The sequence below is a fragment of the Bombina bombina genome, chromosome 9, assembly GCF_027579735.1.
Source record: "Bombina bombina isolate aBomBom1 chromosome 9, aBomBom1.pri, whole genome shotgun sequence".
Classification (NCBI taxonomy): domain Eukaryota; kingdom Metazoa; phylum Chordata; class Amphibia; order Anura; family Bombinatoridae; genus Bombina; species Bombina bombina.
The window spans coordinates 52,369,274-52,392,563 of NC_069507.1; the positions used below are offsets into that span (position 1 = coordinate 52,369,274).

At 36.5% G+C, this 23,290-nt stretch overlaps 1 protein-coding gene across 1 annotated transcript in view; it reads right to left on the reverse strand.

Moving 5' to 3' along the window:
• LOC128640395 (heparan-alpha-glucosaminide N-acetyltransferase-like) overlaps positions 1 to 23,290 on the reverse strand; it is a 623,176-nt gene that overhangs the window by 219,970 nt on the left and 379,916 nt on the right. Inside the window, exons 13-14 of the mRNA XM_053692886.1 lie at positions 12,562 to 12,674; positions 11,391 to 11,515 (exon numbers count right to left, since the gene is read on the reverse strand). Of these exons, the coding sequence (XP_053548861.1) occupies positions 11,391 to 11,515; positions 12,562 to 12,674 (238 nt within the window). The remainder of the gene's footprint in view (positions 1 to 11,390; positions 11,516 to 12,561; positions 12,675 to 23,290) is intronic.

Sequence of the window (23,290 nt, forward strand, 5' to 3'; positions counted from 1 at the left end):
TGCATATGAAAAGACCCTTTACACAAACAGGAGCAAGCTGGAGAAAGTATCTGATGGTATTCACATAAAACTTTGGGGCTTGGTTAGGAGTCTGAAAATCAGAGCAATGTTATTTAAAAATAAGAAAAACTATACATTTATTTGTAAAAAAAACTTTATGGGCTTTATAAATAGATCATCTACAAAACATTTATGCAAAGAAAAAATGAGTGTATAATGTCCCTTTAAAGGGACAGCCAAGTCAAAATTCAATTTCATGATTCACATAGGACATGCAATTTTAAACAACTTTTCAATTGAGTTTTATCACCAAGTTTACTTTATTTGTTGGTATCCTTTGTTGAAAAGCATACGTAGGAAGGCTCAGAAGCAGCAATGCACTACTGGGAGCTAGCTGCTGATTGGTTGCTGTATATATGTCTTTTGACGTTAGTTAACCTGATGATAACGGAAATAAATCACAATCTGCTGCTCTTTCATATGAATTGCAGACAAAATTATTAGTATTTAATATATGTTCATTTGAATTTGTATCCCTGTCTATATTAGTATACGAAAAATACAAAATATCGCTCTGCTCCACTTTTTCCTCTACCTTATGTCTGTCCTAAATTGTCCAGTCACAAATAAAGTGCCCTGTCACTGCCTCACACTGCTTAAAGGGACAGTCTGCACCAGAATTGTTATTGTTTTAAAAGACAGATAATCCCTTTATTACCCATTTCCCAGTTTTGCATAACCAACAGTTATAATAATATACTTTTAACCTCTGTGATTATCTTGTATCTAAGCCTCTGCAAACTGCCCCTTTTTTCAGTTCTTTTGACAGACTTGCAGTCTAGCCAATCAGTGCCTGCTCCCAGATATATTCACGTGCACGAGCACAGTGTTATCTATATGAAATATGTGAACTAATACCCTCTAGTGGTGAAAAACTGTTAAAATGCAATCTGAAAGAGGTGGGCTTCAAGGTCTAAGAAATTAGCATATGAACCTCCTAGGTTAAGTTTTCAACTAAGAATACCAAGAGAACAAAGCAAAATTGGTGATAAGTAGATTGGAAAATTGTTTAAAATTACATGCTCTATCTGAATCATGAAAGTTTATTTTGGCCTAGACTGTCCCTTTAACACTAAAGACCACCCCTCAAGCACCTAACCAAGTGCTCAGACAATGGCATTTGTGCCCTAGGCTACCTTAACTCTGCCCCTAGACACTCTGTCCTGACTGTCCATAACAAAATATTTGGAGGTATGGAAGGACTAATTCACTTAAAGGGATACGAAACCCAATTTTTTTATTTCATGATTCAGATAGAGCATGCAATTTTAAGCAACATTCTAATTTTTTCCTATTATCATTTTTTATTTGTTCTCTTGCTGTCTTTATTTGAAAAAGCAGGAATCTAAGCTAAGAGATGGCCCATTTTTTTGCTCAGTACTTGGGTTGCGCTTGCTAATTGCTGGATAAATGTAGCCACCAATCAGCAGCAAGTGCTATTCAGGGTTCTAAACCAAAAATGGGCCGGCTCTATAGCTTAGATTCCTGCTTTTTCAAATAAAGATAGCAAGAGAAAAATAGAATTTTATAATAGGAGTAAATTAGAAAGTTGCTAAAAATTGCATGCTCTATCTGAATCATGAAAGAAAAAAATTGGGTTTAGTGTCCCTTTAACTGAGTATAAGTAAGTATTCAATAAAATGCAAATTGTATTTGCTTTAGATTTCATACAGTGTATTTTATGTATAACAATGCCATTAGGAATAGAACAATAAACACATTTGTAATTTGTATTTATTGCTGTGCAAACTACAAAATGCAAAGTATAAAATAAATGAAACTTTAATTCTGTGAATAATGTATTGCACTAAATTATTCTTGTCAGTCAAACATTTATTGAACACCCTTTAGAGAGCCATTTTATTGCCACAGGACCTCTATGAACAAGTGGACACCACTGGAGCAGCTTTTTAACCAAATAACGTTATCAAATATAGCCTAGTGTCTAAAAATATAATTTGTATCAAATCTTTGTCCAGTTTCTGCTGCTTCCACCTTAAAAGTATCTTGACAATTCAGCACTTCCTTACACAAGACACAACCAAGATTCTAGTCCACTTTCTTGTCATTGCCCTCTTTGACTACTGCAACTCCATCTTCTCAGGTATCCCAAACTACAGTCTGTCCCATCTGCAAACCATCTGATCTTTCTCACAAATCACTCTATAGCCTCAGTGGCGTATTTAGGTTTTGTGCTGCCCTAGGCACTCAAAATTCTGTTGCCCCCCCCCCCCCCACCCCAAAGGTTTTAGGCCTTTTTTCCCCTTAATATTTTTTTGGGTCAGTGAGGCCTATTTATCAAGCTGTCAACCGCAAATACGCTGGAATTGTGGCGAGCCTGATTCGCCCCATATATCAATGCCTATAGACCAGCAAAAATTGAAATTTGTGACATAACATACGATCCGCCGGTCTCAGTCCGACACAGATCGATGCTTACGTCATTACAGATGTTCCGAATACAAATTAGGTACTATCTGACAACTTTTGCCATTTATCAAACTTCTAACAGGTATGCTCGCCACTATTCTGACCCAGCGTACCTGGTTAACTAGCAACTAAATAAATATTTTAACCCCTATCCCGCAGCTCCCCGAGCACACCGCAACTAAATACCGCCTATACCGCCGCTCCCGGACCCCGCCGCAACTAAATAAATGTATTAACCCCTAAACCCCTGGCCTTCCACATCACTACCACTTACTAAACCTATTAACCCCTAAACCGCCAGCCCCCCACATCGCCATAAACTAAATTAAGCTATTAACCCCTAAACCTAACAACCCGCTAACTTTACATTAAATATTAACTCATCCCTATATTATAATAAATTTAAACTTACTTTTAGAATTAAAATAAACTATATTAAACTACAGATGAACCTACCCTAACTATTATACTAAAATTACATTAAACTATATTAAACTATATTAAACTATTCATTATCCTACCCTATTATACTAAAATTACATTAAACTAACAATTAAATTAACTATGCATATTTAAAAACCTAACCCTACTCAAGTTATTTAAATCTACTATAAAGAATTACTAAGTTACAAAAAAATAACAACTAAGTTACACAAAATAAAAAACACTAAGTTACACAAAATAAAAAATAAATGATCAAATATTTAAACTAATTACACCTAATCTAATAGCCCTATAAAAATAAAAAAGCCCCCCCCCCAAAATAAAAAACCCTAGCCTACAATACTACCAATGGCCCTTAAAAGGCCCTTTTGCGGGGAATTGCCCCAAAGAAATCAGCTCTTTTACCTGTAAATAAAAATACAAATACCCCAACAGAAAAACCCACCACCCACACAACCAACCCCCCAAATAAAATCCTATCTAAAAAACCTAAGCTCCCCATTGCCCTGAAAAGGGCATTTGGATGGGCATTGCCCTTAAAAGGGCATTTAGCTCTTTTTCAGCCCAAACCCCTAATCTAAAATTAAAACCCACCCAATAAACCCTTAAAAAACCCTAACACTAACTCCCGAAGATTCACTTACAGATTTTGAAGACTGAAGAAATACTGTTGGGGGATATTTGTATTTTTATTTACAGGTAAAAGAGCTAATTTATTTGGGGCAATGCCCCGCAAAAGGCATTTTTAAGGGCCATTGGTAGTTTATTGTAGGGTAGGCTTTTGTTTTGGGTTTTTTTTCGGGGGGGGGGCTATTTTCATAAGGCTATTAGATTAGGTGTAATTAGTTTAAATATTTGATAATTTATTTTTTATTTTGTGTAACTTGGTGTTTTTTATTTTGTGTAACTTAGTTATTTTTTTGTAACTTAGTAATTCTTTATAGTAGATTTAAATAACTTGAGTAGGGTTAGGTTTTTAAATATGTAATATAGTTAATTTAATTGTTAGTTTAATGTAATTTTAGTATAGTAGGGTAGGTTAATGAATAGTTTAATATAGTTTAATGTAATTTAATGTAATTTTAGTATAATAGTTAGGGTAGGTTAATTAATAGTTTAATATAGTTTAATGTATTTTTAGAATAATAGTTAGGGTAGGTTCATTAGTAGTTTAATAGAGTTTATTTTATTTCTAAAGGTTAAGTTTAAATTTATTATAAGATAGGGATGAGTTAATATTTAATGTAAAGTTAGCGGGTTGTTAGGTTTAGGGGTTAATAGCTTAATTTAGTTTATGGCGATGTGGGGGGCTGGCGGTTTAGGGGTTAATAGGTTTAGTAAGTGGTAGTGATGTGGGAGGCCAGGGGGTTAGGGGTTAATACATTTATTTAGTTGCGGTGGACTCCGGGAGCAGCAGAATGGGGGTTAATAACTTTATTTAGTTGTGGTGGGGTCCGGGAGCAGCGGGGTAGGGGTTAAACATTTTAGTATAGGGCGGCGTTTAGTGACAGGGTATAAATAAAGTTGGGAAAAAGCCGAATAGCAGTGAGATTGATGACTGTTAGTTAACAACAGTCCGCTGCTCATCGCCCCGTACTTGGTTCACGGCTTTTTGACAGCTTTTTTTATAAATATGGAGAGCGTATACAGGTCCACTGCCGCGATGTTAGGCGATGTTAGGCGATGTTAGGCGAGTGTATTGGTGCCGTTGAATGCAGCATAGTTGACGGCTTGATAAATAGGCCTCAGTGTGTGTGTTTTATTTTTTCTCCCTGAGAGAAGGGATAGAAAAGAAGGGGAGGGGAGAAAAGGGAGGGAAAGGAAGGGAGAGAGAGAAGAGAAAAGTGGGGAGAAAAATGAGGAGGGAGAGGAGAAAAGGGGGGAGGAAAAGAAAGGAGTGAAAGAAGGGAGCAAGGGAGGGAGTTGAGAGAAAGAAAGGAGGGAGAGTAAGAAGGTAGGAAGTAAGGGAGGGAGAGAAAGAAGTAAGGAAGGAAGGGAGAAAGGGAAAGAAGGGAGGGAAAGAAGAATACACTTTGAAACAATCACTGCCCTTCACATGCAACATCATTCAAGTAATGAAACATTTTAAGTGTCCGTTTACTATTTACTCCGTGGGTTCATGAATGCAGAGAAAGCTAACTATTAGTAGCTAACATACATTAGCACTGAGAGTTTATGATTAGATATCACATGAATACAGAGAAATCTAGCTATTAGTAGCTAACATACATTAGCGCTGAGAGTTTATGATTAGACATCACATGAATGCAGAGAAAGCTAGCTATTAGTAGCTAACATACATTAGCGCTGAGAGTTTATGATTAGACATCACATGAATGCAGAGAAATCTAGCTATTAATAGCTAACATACATTATCACTGAGAGTTTATGATTAGATATCACATGAATGCTGAGAAAGCTAGCTATTAGTAGCTAACATACATTAGCGCTGAGAGTTTATGATTAGACATCACATGAATGCAGAGAAATCTAGCTATTAGTAGCTAACATACATTAGCGCTGAGAGTTTATGATTAGACATCACATGAATGCAGAGAAATCTAGCTATTAGTAGCTAACATACATTAGCGCTGAGAGTTTATGATTAGACATCACATGAATGCAGAGAAAGCCAGCTATTAGTAGCTAACATACATTAGCACTGAGAGTTTATGATTAGATAGACATCACATGAATGCAGAGAAAGCTAGCTATTAGTAGCTAACATACATTAGCACTGAGAGTTTATGATTAGATATCACATGAATGCAGAGAAAGCTAGCTATTAGTAGCTAACATACATTAGCGCTGAGAGTTTATGATTAGACATCACATGAATGCAGAGAAAGACAGCTATTAGTAGCTAACATACATTAGCATTGAGAGTTTATGATTAGACATCACATGAATGCAGAGAAAGATAGCTATTAGTAGCTAACATACATTAGCATTGAGGGTTTATGATTAGACATCACATGAATGTAGAGAAAGATAGCTATTAGTAGCTAACATACATTAGCGCTGAGAGTTTATAATTAGATATCACATGAATGTAGAGACAGCTAGCTATTAGTAGCTAACATACATTAGAGCTGAGAGTTTATTACTAGACATCACATGAATGCAGAGAAAGCTAGCTATTAGTAGCTAACATACATTAGCGCTAAGAGTTTATGATTAGACATCACAAGCTGATCTAAGCAGTGCACAGACGCATCCAGTCTGTTAGTTATTAAGACCTGCAATAAGCACTGCGCTCGCAGACCCACCACATCTGACAAGGAGTGGCAGCATATTGGCACAATATCTTCTCCTCCAGCCTCACCTTGTAAGCATATCCCAGGGCTAGTTTCTCACCAAGAACGCTTCCACTGCAAAAATGCCGGCGGCTCTAAATGAAGCAACGGTTTAAAGGAGCACTGCCTGTGAAGAGCGACCTTAATCAGCGCATGTGCCTTGTCTTCTCTGTAAAAGCCTGCACTTTATCGCTCACTGTACTGTGTGCTGGCTTTTAGAGAGAGGATAGGATAGGGCAGATGTGCTGCCCCTCCAAAATCTGCTGCCCTAGGCACCGGCCTTGTTGGCCTAGGCCATAATATACAACCGGTATAGCCTACTTTAACTATGACCTTATCAGAAAAGATTTTTGTACCCAAGACCTATGCTTTTCCTCCTCTCTTGTCCCCTCTGTACTAGAACTACGCATATCATATGGAATTCTCTGCTTAACTCCACAACACAACAGGGATAGAAAAGTAAAAAATAATATGTGCATGGGTGCATTTCAATTTGAAATATAAGCATTTTTGCAATATACTTAAATTATACTTCAATTAGCAAAAATACTTCTACTAAAACGTATTACTGTTTTTCAGCAACATATGCACATATCCTGTGAGGGCACGTGCACCAGTATTCAAACACTATCCCTACTCAGAGAGGTGTCTGTTGGGTGTGTTGCTTCTGAAGACATAATTTGTGTCATACAAGCTACTGCTGACTCTCTGGCAAGGTGTAGTGTCTAAATACTGGTGCACAGAGCCTCACAGGATATGTGTGTATGCCACAGAAAAACAGTACTATCTTTTACTAGAAGCATCTTTGCTAATAGAAGTAAATTGCAAAAGTGTTTCTATATCAAATTGAAATGCACCTATGTATATTTCATTTTTGACCTTTCCCTTTAAGCCTTTCATCATTTGTTGGTTGCCTTTTTGTAAACTGTACAATAGCATAATGCACATGTTCTAGATCTATGTAATATGTCAGTGCTCTACACACACATTGTAATAATAATAATAATAATAAAAAATTAATGTTAACATTCAAGTATCAAATTTAAAAACTGTATATTTGAAAGTCTTTGATAATCAACATTTAGTTGTTACACCCAAAAATAAATGATTATATTTGATAATTTAGGATTACAATATAGGATTAAGGAACATATTGTGCACAAAGTTTTGGCACAGGTAACGTGAATATTGCATGATCAAAACAAATTTCACACTTTATGGTACAGTTTGTTTTGCTTTGTAATACCCTCTACACTCCCACCCAGTGCAATCAGTTTACTTCACAGAATACTAAATACATTGGGAAAGATTAACTGTCTCCACCTAGAAATATATTGCATTACTGCTATAAGAAACTGGAATTATTGATGGTATTGACATAGGATCATAAACTATAAAAGTCAACTGATCCATGTTTATATGCAACATTTCTGAAATTGCAAAGCTTTGATAAACAACATCTGCTTAGGTTTCAGTTATAGTGGGAATTTAATTTCTTTCTTTTTTTTTTATGGCGATAACATCAACAGTCTATTGACTCCAAAAAATGCAGAATGATGTTAAAATTGTGGACTGGTCCTGTTTATACCAGTTGGTAAATGTATTTGTACCCAGAGGACTCATTTGTACAGGACTGGAAGTAGAAAGCAAGACCCATTATAATATGAATTAAGCTCCTGCATAATAACAGAGTCCATATGCATTTGGAAAGTAAAACAAACAATGTGCAGGTGTTTTAAATTATGTTTTTTTTTTTCATTAGTAGTGATCTAATCTGTACATATTCCTTCCTGAATTGCAGGTTAAAACAGACATGGTACTGGAAATTCTTCCCCTTTGATGTGTTCCCAACCATCTATTTTTCCTGCTGTTTTAAAGTGTTTACAAATAGCTGATTTACCTATATTTACCTATAGTGAAAGCAAGAATACTTTTGTATGTTCTAAAGAAAAAGCTATGTAAACAGGAATTAGGGCAGCCCAGTGGGGGTGGGATTGACAGAGACAAAATGTTTATTTTCAACTGTCCTCATGATCTAAACCTCTCTGCTCAGGGGAGATGATATAAAATGATCCTCTAGTACTGCAAGATCCCTAATGAAATTCTTACAAGGCAGATTTTGCTTTACTTCTCCAAGGGGCATTACCTGCATTTCTGTATGTAAGGGAGAGACAAGCCCAGTGCAATAAAGCACTGCATGACGTGAGAGTTCTGATGCATTTAAACTTTGTTCTTTAAATTTTTTATTGCTTTATACTTCAGATTAAGTTTTATTACATTTAAACTTTGCACTTTCTATTTTGTATTTTATTTTATATACAGCAGTGTATTTTGGATTGTTGTTTTACAAATTCTGATGTTTTGACAGTTTCTGTGTAACTTTAACAAAGTAAGATTATACTTTGTATATTTAAGTGTGTATTTTACAACTTACATTGCACTTTCTATTTTGTCTATTTAAAATAAAACTGACAGCTTCAGTTTCTGAAAGAGCTTTGTTACTTTCTATGGGCACAATAAACATAGATTCTCTAGTTTGGAGAGAAATTATGGTGCAGTGTTCACAGGGCTGAAATGACTGATTTCTATAAGAAAAAGGATGGAACCTGGAAGATGAGAGATCTCTTCCTTAGAAAGTAATAAGGCTCTCTGGGATACAGAATTTCACAGGAAAGAGAGAAGGTAACTGGAGAAGACCTGGGGCTGATACAAGATTAGTTTGCAGCAAGTACAAATTAAACTGAATTGTTTTCACTTCAATTTAACATGCTTTTTGTCTATAGCTTAATACATATTACTTTTCTGTTGGTTAAATAAGTGTATTGGTAATTTTGAGCAAACTTTAATTGCATACAGCTGGCATGATAATTAAGTGAGACCAGCTTGTATAAAATTTCACAAGAATTGTGAGAGAGCTTCAGGGATACCCTGGAAACTTCCCTGTTCAGCCCATTCGCCTGTCCCTTCAACATTCTGAAGCTGCTAGTTTTAATTTACAAAAGAGCAAATACAAAGTGCAATGCAATTTGTAAAGTATACACAGAAATATATAAAGTATGATCCAAATATGTTAAAGTAACACAGAGACTTTGAAACATAATCATAATTTGTAAAATCACTGCTGTAGCTAAATCTAAATATATTATATATAATTTAAAATAGAAAAAGTGCAAAGCTGAAATGTAATAATACTGAAATAACCCAATCTCGTAGTGATGGAGAGTTCCTCCCTTTTTCCTTTAGCATTCAGCGAGTTTAACCCCTGTGAAGTCTGCACTGCAATTTCTCTCCAAACAGGAGAATCTTTTATCATAAGGCCCTAAGTATCAGTCTTTTTGTATAGCTAAACAGATCAGATAAGGAGGCTTGCTTGTATAGATAAATAGATAAAATAAGGATGCCTGCTCTTGCAGCAAGCCCATTTAAATGAGGTGTGTTTCCAATTAGCAAAGTCAGTAATTTCATATACAAAAATAAATGTAAATAAGCAATTTCCGATTTTATATTCTTCAGCTGTTATAAGAAGTAATTGGAAACACATTAATTGGAAACCAATTTTACAGTACACTGTCACTTTAATAAACACTTAAAATAAACAAATTAAAAACCTAGTACTGTGTAGTATTGAAATAAATTAACATTCTAGCTGAGTGTAAAAATATTTTGTAATCCCTTATCACCTTGTTTGCAGTGATTGTTTTTCAATGGCTAAACTCCACACACCACTTGCTTTATATAGAGGAGCCAATACAGATTTTTATAATTTTGCTAGAAAAGCTGGCATTGATTTCCAGTATGTTATCATATCACACTGGGTAAAACCAATTAGGGAGTGATATGTAGCAGAGCTGGGATTTTAGTGCACTTCCAATTCTCAGAACTGGAAACCCCACAATTTTCAGAAAAAAATTACAAGACAAGTGGCAAAATAAATTCTGAAAATATATTGCAAAGTACACATAATTTAATATTTTATACTATAATCTTAGTGTTTAATTTGTCAATGATAGATAGTTATGATATTTGGGTGTGTATCGAAAACAGTATCCTAATATATTAGTACAGCATTATATTGAAATTGTATCCACCCTGATGAATATATAAATATGTGTTTGTGTGTGTGTTTGTGTGTGTGTATAAGTGTGTATGTGTGTGTGTATGTGCATGAGTGTGTGTATGTGTATGAGTGTGTGTATGTGTGTGTCTATGTGTATGTATGTGTGTGTCTATGTGTATGTATGTGTGTGCATGAGTATGCGTATGTGTGTGTGTGTGTGTATGAGTGTGTGTATGTGTACGTGTGTGTGCATGCACATGTATGTGTGTGTATGTATGTGTGTGTATGAGTGTGTGTATGAGTGTGTGTATGAATGTATTTATGTGTATGTATGTGTGGGTATGTGTGTGTGTATGAGTGTGTGTATGAGTGTGTGTATAAGTGTGTATGTGTATGCGTGTGTGTATGTGCATGAGTGTGTATGTGTATGAGTGTGTGTATGTGTGTGTCTATGTGTATGTGTGTGTATGTGTGTGTCTATGTGTATGTGTGCATGAGTATGTGTGTGTGTATGAGTGTGTGTGTATGTGTGTGTGTATGCGGATGTATGTGTTTACTCTTGATAAAGTTTAGAAAACATATAGATCCAAAGAAGCTGCAAGAATATTAGGCATGTGATATCTCTGTACAGAAGAACCTTCAGGGCAAACATTTTGCTACAAGAGCTGGAAGAATGACTATGGGATTGTTGTCAATGGCACATCTGATCCTAGCATTGTGAAATCACATACTTGTGGGTAGAATTTAAGTGTTCATGCAAGGAATCTATGGTTGCCCTGTTTCTTATTATTGCATCTATCTATTGTATGGGTAATGCACCCATTAATTCTCCAGAATACCATTAATTCTCCAGAATACTTAAACAGGCATTTTCTTTGGTATTGCTGAATTATTTTCATATGTGAGTCTAGATCTCTGGGCAGGCTGTGATCCACAGATATGCACTGTCCACTGGCATGGTGCTGAATATTGTCTCCATGTGGTATCCACTATCATTTTCAGGACTATAACAACACAAATTTTCTTGTACTCCGAGCTATCTCAAGTACCCCATGAAACAATACATTATTTATAACTGTTATTAAAATGACTTTGCAGCTTACGTTGGGCACCCTGGGACAGGTAGGAGAAAAGTCAGACACAGCCACATTGTCTCCAGTGAAATAATAATGATCCATTCTGGCCAATATGTGACAAGATCCCTTACTGCGGAGCTCCATACGTGGCCCTACATAGGCAAGAAGATATACAGTGAGAGAAGCACTTTGGGGCACTTTAGAGAGACATAGCTATTACATCAATATTTAAAGCCTTTCTGTCTTTCATACTGCTTAGCAAGATCAGTTTGTGTTCAACAACAACATGAATTCTGTGCAACAAGCAATTACATAGTGTTCTGCACATTGCAGCATCCCTGCAAAAAGGTTAAACCATGCAATTCACTCAGCATGCACTTTCCTTTTAAAGACACAGATCACTATTTTGTTGTCTTTGCCCTCCCCACTGGGCACAGGGCCAGAGGTAATGCATGTGCCCTTTTCTGTGTATCTGTGACCCTTATGTATGCCACCCTAGCTACGCATTGGACCACTTTTGATACACAATACAAAAAGCACAACAGCACTTCTGTTTCAACGAGATTGCTCCTCTTTATTACAGGGACATCCTGATTGAAACAGAAGTGCTGTTGTGCTTTTTGCATTGCGCTTTAAACTTAGGGTGAGCATAGACCCTCTATGCAACGTCTACTCTGGAATAACCCTTTATACAATTTGGTGCTGAGCTCACAACCACCTCTGATATACAACAATCAATATGTAGTGTGGAGGATTCAAGTTATCAAATTAACTCGGGGAATTTTTTTGCTTGTTTGTTTGTTTTCTTTCTTAAATAAAAATTAAAATACTAAAATAAGAGTTTGAAAATATAGGATATATTTAGGAGTAATTTAGAAAAACAATTAGTTCAATTGCTGAACTTCCATCAGAATTCTAAAATGTTCTTTTTAAACGGACTTTCTAATGTAAGAATTAAATGCCTTATTTTATTAGATCCTACATTTTTGCATTACTGAACCAAGATAACGTAAAACAAAAGGGAAAATAAAATGTTTATTATCAAACTTTGAGTTCGCTACCTGTTAATAATAAAACAAAAACTTATATAAAAACATAAACTGATGGACAATGTTGGGCGGAACATCTACATTTTATAAACTTAATTTGCAAAAATGTAAAGGGTTATGCGTTTAATATCTTAAATGGGTAAGCTCACCTCCGCCAGCTCTGTGTTCTGATGGCAGAAGAAGGTATGCATTACCGCCACAAAGAAGTAGGTGAAACCCAGTCGCTGAAGGACCCCTGGTATCCGTACAGAGCTCCAAGAGACTATGGGGCAAAAACAGACAGTTTGATAACAAATTTCCCTTTTATCAATGGAATATAATTCTTAAGATAGAATGTAAATATGCACAGCTTTGTAACTGTTTTTTAAATAAAACCTTTTTTTCTTATTATTAAACAGTTTCAAATCAGAGTAAGGGGAAAAAAAGGTTTTATGTGTGCTCAGTTTCTAATAAATTATTTCACTTTCAATACATATTTTACTGAATTTCCTATAAGAAATGAATAAAGTAATGAATAAATAAATTAAGAACAAATGAATGAATGAACAAACCAATGAATGAATGAACAAATAACTGATTAAATGGCTGATTTGATAATGCTCATGTAGGGGCAGACTGTGACCAGCCATGGCCCCTGGTACAAATTAGGGAAGGGCCTCACTATCTCACACTGACCTAAAGTTATTCAAATTTATGTTAATGAACATGGTAGCTTCCTTGCCCCCACCAGGCCTCCCAACCTCCAGGGCCAGACCCCACACTCCATGGCCCTCACATTTGACAGGGCCCCCAGAGCAACAAACCCCCACATCCAGGCACAAGGCTTCACTCTAGGGCCAGGGCCCTCACTCCACCAACACTTAGGCCTATATTTATCAAAGTCTGATGGACCTGTTCCGACAGTGTGGATCAGGTCCGCCAGACCTCGCTGAATACGGCAAAACATGAGCATTCCATGGGCGTGTATGAAATTTTTACTTAAATCCCAGCGTAATTATCTAAACATTTTCACCCTACAGACCTCACTGGGGGTTTTTGACAGTTAAAAGGTGGTGAGCTTTTATTAAAATACTCAAAACATGAATTTCTCTGAAAGAAAAACCCTAAACCCCGCAAATTTAAAGGGACATGAAACCCAAATATTTTCTTTCATGATTTAGATAGAGCACACCATTTTAAACTACTTTCCAATCATGAAATTAAGATTTGGGGTTTAATGTGCCTTTAAGGTACAGCACACTTAAAATAGCATATTTGTTTTAGGTGTAAAATTCACTGGGAACTTTCACAAAGCAGAGAGATTGTCCCTGCAAGGCTAAACGTGGTTTTCACTTTTTTGGTGGCAAACTTTTGACCATCATGCCCTTAGTAATAAGCGTGGAATTTACAGCAGTAATGGCCATTGCAATTTTATGTACTTTTAAAGACAACGAATATTGAACATTGTAGTCCTGCTTGGCAGCAGAAAGGGTTAACTTTGCTTTTACCATAACTCTTAGGTAATCCCAGTCTCATCCAACGTATAGGATTTGTGTCATGTTAGGGTAACATGCTTTTAAGACATTGTACATTACTGTTCATTGATGATTATTACTAGGAGAATGGATACTGGATTAATCAAAGTGCTCTCTAGCACCTTTGTTTTTTTAATAAGAGTAGGAGAATTCCCTTTAGTGCAACCATTAATGGATTACTGAGATTTGTTTTAATTCATGCTGTTTTATGTTAGTGTTCCTGAGCTAGAGCGTGATACTTTATGTACACAATTCATGGCAGGACCAATACTCGACTCACATTTCCAAAGGATTTAACAACAAACAAACTAGTTCTAATGTCTTCAAACAGAAAAAGAAAACTGTAGAAAATAGCATCATTATGAAGACGAATCACAAGATAAACAGCGAGGTCATACAGCCGAATGAATATTTCTGCTTCACCTTCTGTAAAGAATTTAATCAGAGGAGAGCTTCTCAATTAACTTGAGTACTTGTAAGCATTTGTCCTGGGAAAGACTTTTTGAATATTGTGACTTGTATTTTATTTTTTAATTTTTTAATATTAATTATATTTAATTATTTTTTTATTTTTTTATATTTTGCACTAGAATCTGTGGTAAAGAAGGATGTTAAATAAATCAATGGGAGATTTTTGATTGGCCAGTAACTAATTAGGCCTTAGGACCCAGTAATTTGCAGGTATGCACTTCCTCTTAGCTTAAAAAAAAATATATACAGCCTTAAAGGGAGATTAAGCAATAAAGAAATGCTAGACAGTAAAATGTATTAGAAACAAAGATTAGCCTGAGAAAAAGATTTAGATGCACCTTTTAAAGTTTTATTATTTGCTTAACCTATTGGGCTAGATTTACCAAGTGCTGGACGGGCATGATTTGCTGTAGCGAATCATGTCCGTCCGACATCACTAAATGCCGACATCATACACTGTCAGCATTAAACATTGCACAAGCATTTCTTGTGAAATGCTTGTGCAATGCCCCCCCCTGCACATTTGCGGCCAATCGGCCGCTAGCAGGGGGTGTCAATCATCCCAATCGTATTGTATCTTATGACCTTTTTAACTTACGTTTCCCGCGAGCCGGAAATGATGTGCGTAGAAAGCAGCATATTGTGTGTAGATGATGACTATGTGTTATCATTCACACTTACATTAAATAAAAGATTTGGGGGGCATTTTTGTAGCTGATTTTGCCGCCAGCTGCGCTTGAGCCATTGCAAAGCAGTTCACCATCACCGGGGTATTCAGGGATGCTTTTGACATCACCTAACATTTGTGCATGATAATGTCACCAAGCCCCGTAAACTCAGAAATGCAGGGCTTGGAGGAATGTACACAAACCCTTGATTTCAGATCCCATAAAGTTATAATTTGTATAAACAGATCCTGAATGTTTGCAATATTTTAGATGGAGTTAAATTTATCAGTTGTAATGAAGATGCGCTATAACTTACTTTTTAACAAAGCAATACAATTCTAATACTCCACACTGTGGCCGCCCACTTCAAAAGTAATCTTTTTGTGAGCTAACAGTTTGAAACATTCTCCAATCAGTGCTCTAGCCATACAGCACTTTTTTTTGCAGCTAGAGTGCCCATTGGAGAACATTTTAGGTTGCCAAAAAAAAATATTTGGACTTGCAATCTTCATTAGAACGGATGAATTAAACTCCATCTAAAATATCACTAACATTCCGGATCTGTTTAAATAAAGGGCAAAGTTTACAATCACTTTAAGGCCTAGAGACCCCCAAGAACAAACATTTGATATGTCTAAATAATTGTTAAAGGGGCATGAAACACAAAAAAATTATTTCATGATTGAGAATATACAATTGTAAACAACTTTCCAATGTACTCATTTGATCTAATTTGCTTTATTCTCTTGGTATCCTTTGTTGAAAAGCAGTCTCAGCAGGTGGGAGCAAGCTGCTGATTGGTTGCTGCATAAATATGACTTTTGTCATTGGCTTACTTATGTGTTTAGCTAGCTCCCAGTAGTTTATTGATGCCCCACAATAAAGAATATCACGAGAACGAAGCAAAATAAATAATAGAAGTAAATTGGAAAGCTGTTTCAAATTGTATGCTCTATCTGAATCATGAAAGAATAATTTGGGCTTTAATGTCCCTTTAAGTCTGCGCATTCCACTGAACAAACTACTGTTATGACTGTTCCCGGTTGAGCACCTCTCCTGACTTTATTGTTAGACTCTACAGATTATGCTGAAGAGGTAGGTTCTGAACAAACTTCATCTCCATAAATATTGACAGCATTGTCATTATGTCTGAAGGATGCATTTTTGCTGTAATCACGCATAAATAAATGGATGTTGCTATTCAAAGGAATTTACTATTCTGCTACTAAAGTCCTAGGTCAGGACTTTACATTGGGACAACGATGGTTAATTAAAGCCTTTCTGAACAATAGGACAAATCAGTTATCAAGTTATTACAAAGGCAAAAAAGATCAGCAAATAATATTTTATGATATGATTTCATAAAATCCTTAAAATGGCAAATTATTCCAAAATGAACATTTCAGCAAGTTTTAAAAGTGGTTTATAAAAACATTTATACATAAAAGAAAATGTTTGGGTTTATTGACTCTTTAAATACATGATTTATTTATTTTAATGTGTTCCAAATTACTGGCTATACTATCTGTATGGTGAAAACTGCTCCTTAAAGGGCCATGATACCCAAATGTTGAAGCACTTGAAAGTGATGCAGCATCACTGTAAAAAGCTGACTAGAAAATATCACCTTAGCATCTCTATGTAAAAAAAAAAGTAAGATATTTTACCTCAGAATTTCCTAAGTATTCATGCCCCATTGTAAAGGGACTTTTAGCAGCCAGGATGTTTGGGTTTATTGACTCTTTAAATACATGATTTATTTATTTTAATGTGTTCCAAATTACTGGCTATACTATCTGTATGGTGAAAACTGCTCCTTAAAGGGCCATGATACCCAAATGTTGAAGCACTTGAAAGTGATGCAGCATCACTGTAAAAAGCTGACTAGAAAATATCACCTTAGCATCTCTATGTAAAAAAAAAAGTAAGATATTTTACCTCAGAATTTCCTAAGTATTCACGCCCCATTGTAAAGGGACTTTTAGCAGCCAGGATGCTAGTCCCAGATTTCACAGAAATCTCATGATGCCAATTGGCTATTGCTTTTTGGAGGGTTTTTCAACTTGCAGCTGGACAGTAGCTGAAGTTTAACTGTTACCAGAGCACTTACTCTTGTAAGATGAAGAAATTTTGAAGCAAAATATCTTCCTTTTTTACATAGAGATGTACAGGCGATATTTTCTTTTTAGTATTTTACAGTTATGCTAAATCACGTCCAAGTGATTTAGCATGAGTATTATGTCCCTTTAAATGCATTTTATTTATTGAAATAACTGGTTTTGCTCATTCAAGCCACTACCAATAATGAGAATTTAAATATCTAAGTATTGTCTTTCGTTTGTAAAGACAAAGATTAGATAGATAGAGGTCTTCTCTTCAAGCAGGTTCAGCCCATTTGAATTGGCATATTATTAAGCACAATGGTTTCCATTAGCAAAAACAGCCATTTCAATTGCAAGAATAAACCTTTCTATACAACTAGTTCCTGCAGCTGGTATAACAAGTAATTTGAAACATATTAAAGGGATATGCATTTTACAGTACAGTGTCCCTTTAAGCACTGTGATTGGAACAGCCAATAGAATGCAAGCTCAATCCTATTGGCTGATTGGCTGATAGAATTCTATCAGCCAATCGGGATCTAAGGGACGCCATCTTGGATGACGTCACTTAAAGGTACCTTCATTCTGTTTTAGTCGTCAGATGAAAAGGATGCTCCGTGTCGGATGTCTTGAAGATGAACCCGCTCGGCGCCGGATGGATGAAGATAGAAGATGCCGTCTGGATGAAGACTTCTGCCCGTCTGGAGGACCACTTCTGCCCGGCTTGGAAGAAGACTTCTGCCCGTCTGGAGGACCACCTCGCCCGGCTTGGATGAAGACGTCTCCCGGTAAGTCGATCTTCAGGGGGTTAGTGTTAGGTTTTTTTAAGGGTGTATTGGTGGGTTTTATTTTTTAGATTAGGGTTTGGACGGCAAAAGAGCTAACTGCCCTTTTAAGGGCAATGCCCATCTAAATGCCCTTTTCAGGACAATGTGGAGCTTAGGTTTTTTTAGCTAGTAATTTATTTGGGGGGTTGGTTGTGTGGGTGGTGGGTTTTACTGTTGGGGGGTTGTTTGTATTTTTTTTACAGTGAAAAGAGCTGATTACTTTGGGGCAATGCCCCACAAAAGGCCCTTTTAAGGGCTATTGGTAGTTTAGTTTAGGCTAGGTTTTTTTTTATTTTGGGGGGCTTTTTATTTTAATAGGGCTATTAGATTGGGTGTAATTAGTTTAAATTTCTGTAATTTGTTTATTATTTTCTGTAATTTAGTGTTTTTTTTTTTGTACTTTAGCTAATTTAATTTAATGTAGGTAATTGTTTTTAATTTAGTTAATTTATTTAATTATAGTGTGGTGTTAGGTGTTAGTTTAACTTAGGTTAGGTTTTATTTTACAGGTAAATTTGTCTTTATTTTAACTAGGTAGTTAGTAAATAGTTAATAACTATTTAATAACTATTCTACCTAGTTAAAATAAATACAAACTTGCCTGTAAAATAAAAATAAATCCTAAGCTAGCTACAATGTAACTATTAGTTTTAAATAGGAATAATTTAGTTAATGATAGTAATATTTATTTAGATTTATTTAAATTATATTTAAGTTAGGGGGTGTTAGGTTTAGGGTTAGACTTAGGTTTAGGGGTTAATAACTTTAATATAGTGGCAGCGACGTTGGGGGCGGCAGATTAGAGGTTAATAAATGTAGGTAGGTGGTGGCGATGTTAGGGCTGGCAGATTAGGGGTTAATAATATTTAAATATTGTTTGTGAGGCGGGAGTGCGGTGGTTTAGGGGTTAATATGTTTATTATAATGGCGGCGAGGTTGGGGGCGGCAGATTAGGGGTCAATAAATATAATGTAGGTGTCGGCGATGTTGGGGCAGCAGATTAGGGGTTCATAAGTATAATGTAGGTGGCGGCGGTGTCCGGAGCAGCAGATTAGTGGTTAATAATTATAATGTAGGTGTCGGCGATGTCAGGGGCGGCAGATTAGGGGTTAATAAGTATAAGATTAGGGGTGTTTAGACTCGGGGTTCATGTTAGGGTGTTAGGTGTAAACATAAATTTTATTTCCCCATAGGAATCAATGGGGCTGCGTTAAGGAGTTTTACGCTGCTTTTCTGCAGGTGTTAGACCTTTTTTCAGCCGGCTCTCCCCGTTGATTCCTATGGGGAAATCGTGCACGAGCACGTTACACCAGTTCACCGCTGACTTAAGCAGCGCTGGTATTGGAGTGCGGTAATGAGTAAAATTTTGCTCAACGCTCACTTCTTGCCTTTTAACGATGGGTTTCTGAAAACTCGTAATACCAGCGCTGCATGTAAGTGAGCGGTGAGTGAAAACTGCTCGTTAGCACTGCATAGCCTCTAATGCAAAACTCGTAATCTGGGCCATTGTTTCTAGAGCCCTAATAAGATAAAAAAAACAAGACAGGGCTAGTTCCTTTCTGCCTCTAGTAGATATTATTTGAAAGTATATTGGCTAACAATTCTGTATATAAGTATCAAAGCTAGATCATCTGTTTATCACTGTAAGAATTATTTTTTTGACTGACACAGTTTAGTACACTTCTGTTTGAGGGGTTGTTTATCAAATTTGAAAAAGAAGGGGGGGGGAAGGGATTTTTTTTTTCCAGTGCCATTTAATGGGACAGGAGAATATAAAAACACACATATATATATATATATATATATATATATATATATATATATATATATATATATATACACACACACACACACACACACACATTTATTTAACCCCTTAATGACCGGACCATTTTTCAATTTTCTTACCCTTAATGACAATGGCTATTTTTACATTTCTGCAGTGTTTGCGTTTAGCTGTAATTTTCCTCTTACTCGTTTACTGTACCCACACATATTATATACCGTTTTTCTCGTCATTAAATGGACTTTCTAAAGATACCATTATTTTCATCATATCTTATAATTTACTAAAAAAAAAAATATAAAATATGAGGAAAAAATGGAAAAAACACACTTTTTCTAACTTTGACCCCCAAAATCTGTTACACATCTACAATCACCAAAAAACACCCATGCTAAATAGTTTATAAATTTTGTCCTGAGTTTAGAAATACCCAATGTTTACACATTCTTCATTCATTTTTTTTGCAATTTATGGGGCAATAAATACAAGTAGCACTTTACTATTTCCAAACCACTTTTTTTCAAAATTAGCGCTAGTTACTTTGGAACCCTGATATCTGTCAGGAATACCTGAATATCCCTTGACATGTATATATATTTTTTTAGAAGACAACCCAAAGTATTGACCTAGGCCCATTTTGGTATATTTCATGCCACCATTTCACCGCCAAATGCGATAAAAAAAAAAAAAGGTCACTTTTTCACAAATTTTGTCACAAACTTTAGGTTTCCCACTGAAATTATTTACAAACAGCTTCTACAATTATGGCACAAATGGTTGTAAATGCTTCTCTGGGATCCCCTTTTTCATAAATAACAGACTTATATGGCTTTGTGGTTGCTTTTCGGTAATTAGAAGGCCGCTAAATGCCGCTGCGCACCACACGTGTTTTATGCCCAGGAGTGAAGGGGTTAATTAGGGAGCTTGTAGGGTTAATTTTAGCTTTAGTGTAGTGTAGTAGACAACCCCAAGTATTGATCTAGGCCCATTTTGGTATATTTTATGCCACCATTTCACCGCCAAATGCGAGCAAATAAAAAAAAAACTTTACATTTTTCACAATTTTAGGTTTCTCACTGAAATCATTTACAAACAGCTTGTGCTATTATGGCAGAAATTGTTGTAAAAGCTTCTCTGGGATCCCCTTTGTTCAGAAATAGCAGACTTATATGGCTTTGGCGTTGCTTTTTGGTAATTAGAAGGCCGCTAAATGCTGCTGCGCACCACACGTGAATTATGCCCAGCAGTGAAGGGGTTAAATTAGGTAGCTTGTAGGGAGCTTGCAGGGTTAATTTTAGAGATCAGCCTCCCACCTGACACATCCCACCCCTGATCCCTCCCAAACAGCTCTCTTCCCTCCCCCACCCCACAATTGTTCCCGCCATCTTAAGTACTGGCAGAAAGTCTGCCAGTACTAAATAAAAGAGTTTTTTTTTTTTTTTAAATAAAAATAAAATATTTTAGTTGTGATGGACCCCTGCCTTAGCACCAACCTCCCTGATCCCCCCTCCAGCTCTCTAACCCTCTCCCCTACCTAATTACCGCCATCTTGGGTACTGGCAGCTGTCTGCCAGTACCCAGTTTGGCCCCACAAACCAAAGAATTTTAATTTTATTTTTAACTTTTATTTTTATTTTTAATTATTTCTGTAGTGTAGCAGCCCCCCACCCCCTCCCCCTCCCAGATCCTTTTATATGTAAAAAAAATTATTTAACTTTTTTTTTCCCCTTCCTACTTCATTGGTGTCAGTGTGGCTAATGCGCGCACGTGTACGTGCACGCGTGCCCCCGTGCACACGCCCCACGTGCACACGCAACCCCGTGCACGTGCGTGCGCATCGTGCACGTGCGCGCGCATTGTGCACACGCGCGCACGCTCCCTCCTCCCACCCGGACAACGGCACCATCGGCACCATCGCTACCGGTGCAGAGAGGGCCACAGAGTGGCTCTCTCTGCATCGGAGGCTTGTAAAAGGGTATTGCAGGAGGCCTCCATATCGAGGCATCACTGCAATACCCTCAGAGCTGCTGGAAGCGGTTGTGATCACTTCCAGCACTCTGTTAGACAACTGACGTACCAGGTACGTCTATTGTCATTAACAGTTAGTTTTTGCAGAGCTGCTGGAAGCGGTTGTGATCACTTCCAGCACTCTGTTAGACAACTGACGTACCTGGTACGTCAGTTGTCATTAAGGGGTTAAAGGGACACTGAACCCAATTTTTTTCTTTCATGATTCAGATAGAGCATGCAATTTTAAGCAACTTTCTAATTTACTCCTATTATCAACTTTTCTTCATTCACTTGCTATCTTTATTTGAAAAAGAAGGCATCTAAGCTTCTTTTTTTGGTTCAGAACTCTGGACAGCACTTTTTTATTGGTGGATGCATTTATCAACCAATCAGCAAGAATAAGCCAGGTTATTCACCAAAAATGGGCTGGCATCTAAACTTACATTCTTGTATTTCAAATAAAGATACACAGAGAATGAAGAAAATTTGATAATAGGAGTAAATTAGAAAGTTGCTTAAAATTGCATGCTCTGTCTGAATCACAAAAGAAAAAAATTGGGTTTAGTGTCCCTTTAAGTTATAAAAGCACTTTTTTGTAAGCACTCACAAAACACAGGATTAATGGAAAGGTTTGTCACTAACACTAGAGTAAAATCACCAGCTATGCCAGCTAAAAAAGACAGAAAAACCAAAGTAGCTCAAGATAACATGGAAAGTCCTCTAGATGCATCTAGTCTACAGATTCCACAGCCGGAAGTAAAAATGATGTTCAATCAACAAGCAGAATTAATTCTTCCTAAATTTGACATAGTGCAAAAGGAACTTGCCGACTTCATAGCTGAGATGAGACAGTTCTCAAATAGGCTAGTGGAAGTAGAGACCCGCGTATCAGACCTAGAGGATATATGTAATAATCAGGAAGAGCAGACTAAGAACAACAGTGACACAATTAAAACATTACAGGCCAAAATAGAAGATTTAGAGGATAGGTCCCGTCGCAATACTATAAGTGTGGTGGGACTACCGGAAATTAGCGATTATAGAGATTTATTAGAGTTTGCCTCTACTACTCTCCCCAATTTGCTGGAAATACAACCAGAGGTAGGAAAGATGCAAGTTGAACGGGCTCATAGGGTAAGCCCTTCTAGAGAGCTAGACGAAGGTAAAGGGCGTCCAAGAATGATTATGATCAAGTATTTGAATTTTGTAGACAAAACTAGGCAAATGCAGCAATATAGAAAGAGAAAGACATTAATGGTAGACAACAAACAGATTTTTCTATTCCAAGATTTCTTGGCAGAGACATCTGCGGCCCCAGATTGTACCGGATGTATTAATAAAGGAAAAAAAACGAATTTAAAATACACAGCAAAATTAATGATTGAGGATAGCGAGAAATGCATCGTGTTAAATATGGTATCAGAGGCCAAAGCTTTTTGTATTAAAAACAATGTAAAAGTGGTAAAGAACATACAAAATAAAATAGGGGTGGACAAATCA